The sequence below is a fragment of the Dipodomys ordii genome, unplaced genomic scaffold (assembly GCF_000151885.1).
Source record: "Dipodomys ordii isolate 6190 unplaced genomic scaffold, Dord_2.0 Scaffold83, whole genome shotgun sequence".
NCBI lineage: Eukaryota > Metazoa > Chordata > Mammalia > Rodentia > Heteromyidae > Dipodomys > Dipodomys ordii.
Window position 1 is genome coordinate 2,354,809 of NW_012267299.1, and position 9,497 is coordinate 2,364,305.

Here is a 9,497-nt window from a genome sequence, read left to right on the forward strand (position 1 = left end):
ACACTGGAAATAATTGTTTTAGAAAACACTGCATAGAAAACAGGATTTATAAACTCTAGGGATATAACTAGTAACAGGCTGAATATATTTACAAATGAAGTTCATGTTTTAATTTAAAGAAGCATTACTTAATTGTTTAAATAAAAATAACATTAAAATACTTTCTACATATAGTTACAAAGGATGGTACAGCTTGCAAAAGAGGTAAGTTTGAAAAGATGAACATGATGTATCCACGATCTTCTAACAAGGCTGGAACGGTTAGAGGAATGACGATGTGTGTGTGAAAAGGTTCACTTTAGTCAACCACTTTTATGGACTGAACATTTGCCAGAGACTGGGTGTGGGCTGACCTGCTTCCAAGAGATCTAGATGCTGTGACACTTTCAGGATGGATGGTCCGTGGATATTTTGCAGCAGCTGCTTGAGAAATAGTTTGCTGAAAAGAGAAAAGTTGCTTTAATAATCCCTTAAGAGTCTATGTATCAAGTATTTTATCTCCACATTAAGCATCCAGTAGATAGAAGTAATGGATGGGGTGAAATAGCCAGGTGAACAAATGATGAAGCCCTTTTCCAGAATGAATCCATAACGTAGCACTAGCCTGCGTTTCTACACCCACATAGAATACAGAGCAATGATCAGAGTGACGGAGGTGCTCCTCCAGGACTCACCCATCCCTCTCCTCGTTCTATCCAGTGTTCCCTGCACTGGCTCACCATTAAAATGCGGTGTCTAATTCTGGAAGACACTAGGAAGTACTGAGGATTCAAACCAGAGTAGCAGAGGCCTCATATTTTTGCCTATTTCTGCTTCAAATTCTATATATATTTCTATTATACACATTTATTGCAACTGAATTTCTTTTAATACTAGAAATATGCAGACAATTGTATTGATAAAAGGGGAAGGAGGTAAAAAAGCCAAAAACAAACACCAAAAAAACCCAGGAGCAAAGTTAAAAGTAGAAGAAGTTTTCTTCTAATCAATTCTGCTACACAAGCAGCTGGTTCATGGGTACACAGTTTTTGTTCTATATCATTATATGTTTTACCATTTTTGCCACCAGCACACTGGATTCTTTTTTTATGCTATTTGGTAGAAGAAGAAATGTTTCTGAAACCAATTTCTTAACAGACAGAAAAAAGACATGGTAAATGGAGTATATGGAGACAGAAAGAGAAGGCAAAACAGGTGTCAGACATTACAAATTTTTATATTTCCCAAACTCCTTTGAAGGTTTTCTCAGTATACAAACTTTCAGGAAAAAGACCATGGACTCGTGGTTCAATGCAGACTCACCACTGTGACTGGATGATGTTTTTCCACAACAACGGAGCTCATGGGAGGAGAAACTCCCATTATAGCCAAACTGCTATTAATTCTATTCTTTGAAGCAAAATCACATCTCCCTGTAATCCGGGCTGTAATTGTTTTTGAAGCTTTCTGTTGTGCTGAAGTTACCATTCTTGGCACATACTACAAAACAAACAAAACAAAATATCCAGTTGGTAGAAAACCTATGTGAAATCTCTATTGCTTTCAAAGAAAATATACAGCACAGGCCACCAGTGCCTCATGCCTGTAACTCTAGCTACTCAGGAGGCTGAGATCTGAGGATGAGGATTGGAAGCCAGTGTGGGTAGGTAAGTCTGTGAGACACTTATTTCCAATTAACCACCAAAAAACTGGAAGCGGAGTTGTAGCTCAAGTGCTAGAACACTAGCTTTGAGCAAAAACTCAGGGCAGTGTTTAGGCCCTGAATTCAAGCTCCAGGACTGGTGCGTGTCCCATGCACACATACATACAGTTTGATGAGAGAAAACGAAAACCCAATCTCCAAATACTCCAAAATTCCCCTGTAAACATATGCCAACTATTTTAGAAGATTTGAGAAACTGTTGCATTGATGATGATTCACAGGAAGTTGCAAATTCTATAGAGAAGCCCTTTGTACTGCCCCCATTTTCCTGAGTGATTAACCTTTTGATGAATTCCAACAATGAAACTAAAAAGCTGGCACTCATGTAATGCCTGTGGATAGACTTATGTCATTTTGTCACATGTAGATTTTTGTTGTTATTGTTGGTCATGGGGCTTGAATTCTGGGCCTGCGCGTTGTCCCTGGGCTCTTCAGCTCAAGGCGAGCGCTATACAAACTTGAGCCACAGCACCAGTTCCGGTTTTCTGGTGGTTAATTGGAGATAGGAGTCTCACAGACTTTCCTGCCCACTGGCTTTGAACTGTGATCCTCAGATCTCAGCCTCCTGATAGCTAGAATTATAGGCGTGAGCCACTGGTGCCCGGCATATGTAGATTTTTGTAACTAGCCATGCAAATCAAGAATAGATTGTTCCATCACCACACAGATGTTCCTCACATCTCTTATTTCTAGTCTCCTTGGCTCTCCTTCCTTCACAACCACAGTTTTATGAGCAAGTTGATCCAGAAGCAAAATTAATATTACCAATGACATATATAGTTTTGTGTTCTGCCTTTTCCCTGTTTATTAGAAAACTATGATCTTGAGCCAAAGTAAAAAAAGAAAAAACCTCAGCTGGAAACTGATGGCTCATATCTGTAATCCTAGCTACTCAGGAGGTTGAGCTGAGGATCACAGTTCAAAGCCAGCCTTGGCAGGAAAGTTCATGAGACTCTTACTTCCAATTAACTATCAAAAAAAAAAAAAAAAAAGCCAGAAGTGAAGTGGCAGCTCAAGTGGGTAGAGTATGGTAGCCTTGATCAAAAAAGCTCAGGGACAGTGTTCAGGCCCTGAGTCAAGCCCCACACTGAGCACGTAAATTAATAAATAAAAATAAAAAATAAAATAAAATATAAATAAAAAAACCCAAACCAACCCAAAACAAACAGGGGTTAGTGCTTGTCTAATATGAACTAGGATGTTGATTCCCTGCTCTGAAAAACAAAAACTTTTTTTTTTTGGGTCCAGTCGTGGGGCCTGAACTCTGGGTCTGGGCGCTGTCCCTCAGCAATTCAGCTCAAGGCTAGCGCTCTACCACTTGAGCCACAGCGCCACTTCCGGCTTTTTTCTTTTTTCTTATGTGGTGCTGAGGAATCAAACCCAGGGCCTCAGGCATGCAAGGCAAGCACTCTACCACTGAGCCACCTTCCCAGCCCCATGAAAAACAAAAACTTTAATACCTTTTGATGAATATCTACCTTATCTAATAATTGCAAATACTTATCCAATAATGTAAACATTCTCCCTACTTTATTTCATTTCAGCTTTATTTTCAATGCACATGAATTTTTAAAATTACTGTCATTAACCTTGTCAACAATGTTTTCTTTCTCTCTCTCTCTTTCTTTCTTTCTTGCCAGTCCTGGAGCTTGAACTCAGGGCCTGGGCTTTGTTCCTGAGCCTCTCTGTGTTCGAGGCTAGTGCTCTACCACTTCAGCCACAGTGCCACTCATGGCTTTTTCTGTTTATGTAGTCCTGAGGAATCGAACCCAGGGCTTCATGCATGCTAGGCAAGCATTCTACCACTAAGTCACATTCCCAGCCCCAATCAATGTTTTCTTATTTCCATAATTGAGCCAAAACAGCTTGTATTGGACAGTTGAGATAATTAGATTCTTCTAATGTACGTATTTTTGGTTTAACTTATTTAAACACCTGAAATTTCAGTGCACAGAATTAATCCAAATATATTTCTTCTCTCAACCATTTTTCCAAGAACATTTATTAAACATTGAGTTAGCCAGTGTAGTACTCTACACATCTGTATCCAGCTATAAATGGTGAAAATGGTCTACTGAAATAATAAGGGGAGTGAGCTTCAGAGGAGACAGGTCTGGGAACGTAAATGGCAGAATAGTGATCATTTTGAATATGCAGTATATGCTACTCAAGAAAATTATAGCATTTTAAGTCCGATCAACATAATAACATATTAACCTTGAGGAAACAGCAATTACTTGCAATTCCCTGGAGTTGGAAAGAATCCATTACATTTCACAGAAAATTAAGCAAAGACAAAACTAATTAATGCTAGGAACAAAAAAATTATACTAAAAATGAAATGTGGTCATAGTATACATTCTTGGCTTAGCTTTGTTTACACAGCCATCACCAATGCAGATTTAATCTAAAGTTGGAATATCTACATCTAAATATTTAAATACCAGGAGTATGGGGTGAGAAGGAATAAGGCAATGCCAGGAAGTCAAATCCTTCTATCCAGTCAGCAGATAATGTCAGAAATTCATAAATGTAGAGATAATACACAAGCATGTTATTTAGGAGAAAATAGTTAAGTAGAAGAAATAGTCAAGAGAGTTTACAGAGAGGAATTTAGAGAAGTGTTTTTGACTAGAATGCTTATGGAAGCTATTTGGCTTTTAATACAATGAACTTTTATGGATCTTATGAATTTGAGCTGTTTTGCATGCTTCTAAACTTTAGAGACACATTTTTATTCTAGTGCTCTCTCTCTCTCTTTGTTTCTCTGTCTGTCTCTCTGTCTCTCTTTTTGTGTGCTGCTCCTGGGGCTTGAACTCAGGGCCTGGATGTGGTCCCTGAGCTTCTTTTGCTTAAGGCAAGCACTCTACCACTTGAGCCACAGCGCCACTTCTGACTTTTTTGGTAGTGAACTAGAGATAAGAGTCTCACAGATTTTCTTGACTGGGTTGGCTTTGAATTGTGATCCTCAGATCTCAGCCTCTTGAGTAGCTTAAGATTACAGGCATGAGACACTGATACCAGGTTTCTAGTGTTTTAAATGACAAAAATAAGGTACATAAATCCATAGCCTCTTGTGTGCTAAGCATGCATTCTACCACTGAGCTACATTCTCTTGACTTTTAATATAGATTTCTTTTTTAAGGTGAAAATTTACTGGGAAAGAAATATTGCAAAGAAAGAGAGTATGTGCCATAAACATGCACTTCGGTCCTAGTGAAGATTCTCAAATGCTCTTCTAAAATAAAATTAATGGTTAAGAAAATCCTTTGCAGGCAAGGGGTGGGTTCCTTGGCAAGGCATTGTATTGTTCAGGATGTGTGAGACCTTGCCTTTTTGTTTTTGTCTTTTGTTGTTGTTGTTGTTGGTCATGGGGCCTGAATTCTGGGCCTGGATGCTGTCCCTCAGCTTTCAGCTCAAGGCTAGAGCTCTACCACTTGAGCCATAGCACCATTTTTGGCTTTTTCTGCTTATGTGGTGCTGAGGAGTCAAACCCAGGGCCTCATGCATGCAAGGCAAGCATTCTTCCACTGAGCCACCTTCCTAGGTGGGTTTGATCCTCTCACTGGGAAAGAAAAATAAACTGCTAAGCATTTAAAACAGTATAATGGAGTCTGCTACTTTACTCTTGCCTCACCACATTTGAGGGTTCAAACACTTCATTTGCTTGTAGCTTTTCTCATCGTGAGGCTGAGAAAAACTAGAGAAGTCTAGACTGAGAAACACTAGTGAGATAAACACCACAAAGGCAAGCTGTACTCAGTGAAGCTGAGAGTTGCTTTAGAAGGCCTTCTGCAAGATGGAAAGAGACGAGTTAAACAGTTGTCACAGAGTTGCTCATTTTTAAATGATTTATCACTTGTTAAGTAATGAAACTAACATTGTATAAAGGTGATGAAAAAGAACTGTTTTAAAAACAGACAGGATATTTTTAAAAGAATATTTAAAGGTTTTGAGAGAATTATAGGGTAAGTTATTTGAAAATATTGCTGTTAAATTAAGTGGAGGAAAAAACCTAGAAGGACCCTATAATCAGCAGTTTTGTTACTTCATGTTGTATTTTACAGAAACTGACTTTGGAAACTTAGAAAATACACAGAAAATATATAACAATGTAGATTAGATTAGAAAGATAGCTTAATTATAATCAGTATTGTATAGATTACCTTGCAAACTCATATTTAAGATGAAATAATAAGGCATGCAAATGTCATTAAAAAAGAAAATCATTCTCTGCTTTAGCAGACTCAAGTAAATGACCACTTTTGGGCCCTGATCATGGTAGTGAACATTGAATCTATCAGCTTAGCTGGCTTTAAAAAAACGTTGAAAGAGAAAATTTTGGCACTTAAAGTCCTGTCAACATAAAAATCCTGAAAGGAATAAGAAAAAATGGAAATGATATTTTAAAACCCCACATTTATATCATAATATTTGACAGGGAGACATTCAGATTAGTGGGTAGGAGGAGTCCAGGCCTCTTAAGTCAGATTGTCAAAGTCTGAATTCCAGCTCTTAAAAGAGGTATTGTGTCTACACAGTGTTAATCTCTAAGCCTCAACTTCCTCAGTTATAAAATGGGAAATGTAGCACCAACTACCTACCTAATGATACCTTATCCCTTTCATTCTGATGAAGAGGAAAGCTAGAACAGAAATCTTACTAGTTTTAAAATCTATCTGAGAATCTTTTCCTTCAATTATTCTGACTGGAGTTAGAAAGATAATAGTACCACCTATTGTTCAAGCTAATGAGATGCAGTATGAACTGTCTAACATGTATTTGGAACACTGTTTTCCACTATGACATTCTGACACTTCCTTTAACACACTGAGGAAGTGTGCAGAGGAGAAAAACAGTTTTACAAAGGAAGATGTTATTTTATAGAATATTAACCCTCTTTGCTTTCGTTTCCTATCTCTTCTATGCTATGGAAATCCCAAGAAAGTCTGGAAAAAGTTGAATGTTCACTTAGGAGGAAAACTTGGTGATTAAAATGAAGAACAAGACAACCAGGGTTTGATTGATTTGGTTTACATTAAGTTAACCAAATAATGAACTTGTTCCTATCGTTTTTATGGTTCTTTAAAAAATAAAAACACATATTTAAAGTGAACCTGAGTGTTTTAATCATATAAGGAAGGAAAAAAAAAACCTAGCATAAGACTTAGAGAAAGATTTACTTATGATTCTGTCTGGTCACAAAGATTGCTCTTTTCAAGGAATAGATGATACAGGGGGTCTATGTGTATTCCTGCACGCACCCATGTGTATATTATATTCATGAATATGTGCGTGGCTGTTACGTGTTGGGGGACAAATAGGAAGGGATGTCTTCACAGTACTGTTTCTCATGTTTCAAAGACTTCAAAATTATCTTAGGTAGTCAAACTGTTTCAAAAAAATAAAATTGGCAAGCAAACTTACACATTTCCCCCCTTGTATATTTGTTTATCCATAACTGCAGACTTGTTGGTATAGTCATATTTTTACAAGGGAGTTTTTAGCTCTGTGTGTGTCATCTGCACATATAATATGAATGAAAAATGAGAAATTTACATAAACTCTTATCATGTTGTTTAAATGAGATCATCCATATCAGATCATATTTTAAAATGTAAAATCATGGAAAAGAAACACAGCTGAAGCTATATCAAGGGTTGATATATCTCCACATATTCAAATTTCCTTCTCTTTTTTTTGGCAGTACTTGAACTCAGGACCTTTTGCTGGCTAGGCAGGTAGTCTACCACTGAGCCATACCTCCAGCCCTTTTGTACGCTAGTTATTTTTGAGATAGAATCCTGCTTCTTGCTTAGGAGTGTGCATGGATTACAGTGAACCTATTTTACATATTCTGTCTTTGGTGGGGTAATAAGCCCAGCCTCTTTCTGCTGAGATAGAGTCTTACAGACTTCTTCCTGGCCTGGAATCATAATCCTTCTAATCTCACTCTCCCATATTGCTTAGGGTCACAGGTGTATATCACCATGTCCAGAGATGGGCTGAGAGGTTTCTGCAATCTTTCTGCCTAGTTTGGCTCAGGTAGCTAGGAGATAGCATAAGCCACAAGTACCAGGCTTTCACATTTATCTAACAGTCAAATGATGGATCTATCTCTATCTATACATCTAGCCATCCATCTATCTCACTTCAGTCAATAGCAAGCATGGTTAGTAGTAGACCTAAATGTATTTTTCTTCAAAATTGGTAGTTTTCAAAAGCAGAACTGAATAAGGTGGAAGACTGATGATAACTAAAGATAAACAATTATCTGGTTGACGCAGGCCTCTCCCCTCACAACAGCTGTCCAAAGCAATGGTACCATGTGATGGCCTGCCAGGGCAGTGGTAAGAACCAAAGCTTTTCCTCCTGTTTTCTTTTTTATTATATCAGTGGTTGGAAGTTGGAGAAGGAATTATCTCAAGAATTTATAAGGGATTATATACCTTTGTGCCAAATTCACATGAAAAGAAGGCGGCCAACTGTTGTCTTACTTATACATATTGACATTGTATTTCAAATTGTTCACTATCTTTTTAAAAACTGTATTTTATGATTTAATGACTTTTTTAAAAAATGTGGTACTGAGGAATCGAACCCAGGGCCTTATCAGGTTAGGCAAGCACTCTACCAATAAGCCACATTCCCAGCCCTCGTTTTACATCTTTTTTTTTAAAAATCAGACATAATTCATTTACAGTGAAGTATTTTAAGCCAAAAAAAAATAGTCTCCTTTTCGAAAAAGGAGGTTTAAATATTGTTTGCATTCTTCTGGTTCCTTTAAATGCCCCTGGTTATTCCAGAGGGTGTTTTTTTTGTCTCTCTCCTTTCTTTTTTGGTCCTTCACTTTTTCTTGGATCTTAACACCCATGTAAGTTATGCTTCCAACCGTACATGGTTTGAAAGCTTGCCCAGAGATACGACCATTGTTGAACTTACAAAAGTATAAATGAGGGTTTCAATGCCACAGCCCTTCCTATTGCCTGTGGAGTCTCTGCTGAAAAGAATCAAGATTTGAGCTCTAGAATAAGGCAAAATGCGAGCATGTTGTTTGCTAGGACACTGTGGGGTTATATTGATGTGTAACAAGTTGATTCAGAACACTGGAATTTCATTCTATTCTGTTCTGATTGATTTTTTTTTTGTTGTTGTTGTAAAGGCAATTAACTAGTCCTGGAAGGATCCTTCAGTTATATAAAATTTTGTTTCATGGATGTCATGGCTCCATTCCTATTTTTGTCTTGTTCTTCCAATTTGATATATACAACTTTTTTTCAGAATTCTTTTATATTTGGAATGTAGTATCTTGGTTTCACTGTTTTTTCTTTTTTGTTTGTTATTGTTTGTCTTTTTTTAACTAAAGCTATATAAAGCTTGTGGATTAAACAGAATAAATTTCTAAATTAAAAAAAAAAAGCTCCACAGAGGTGAGGGAGTCTGACAAGCTTAGTTAACCCTATGTCTATTCCTTTCCTTCCTGAGAAGAAAATAAGTTTAACAAGAGGAGGAGGAGGGTCAGTCTGTAATAATTTCACTTCTACCACATTATCCTAAATAGACTCTATTCTCATTCAGTACTATCCTCTAGGTACTTCTCTAATAAAAACTCAGTAACTCCAAAAAAATTGTTCCTTTTTTTTTTGGGTCTGCACTGAGCTACATCCCTGTCAATTGCATTTTTTTTTTGGGGGGGGGGTGTCTGGTCGTGGAGCCTGAACTCTGGGCCTGGGTGCTGTCCTTCAGCTCTTCAGCTCAAAGCTAGCGCTCTACCACTTGAGCCACAGCACCACTT

The 9,497-nt window shown here is 37.5% G+C and overlaps 1 protein-coding gene across 1 annotated transcript in view; it reads right to left on the minus strand.

Moving 5' to 3' along the window:
- Positions 1 to 83: 83 nt before the first annotated feature.
- The window catches only part of Poc5 (POC5 centriolar protein), a 40,207-nt gene continuing 30,793 nt past the window's right edge, over positions 84 to 9,497 (minus strand). The window contains 2 exon segments of the mRNA XM_013025299.1: positions 84 to 439; positions 1,303 to 1,479. Coding sequence (XP_012880753.1) covers positions 299 to 439; positions 1,303 to 1,479 — 318 coding nt within the window. The 3' untranslated portion in view covers positions 84 to 298.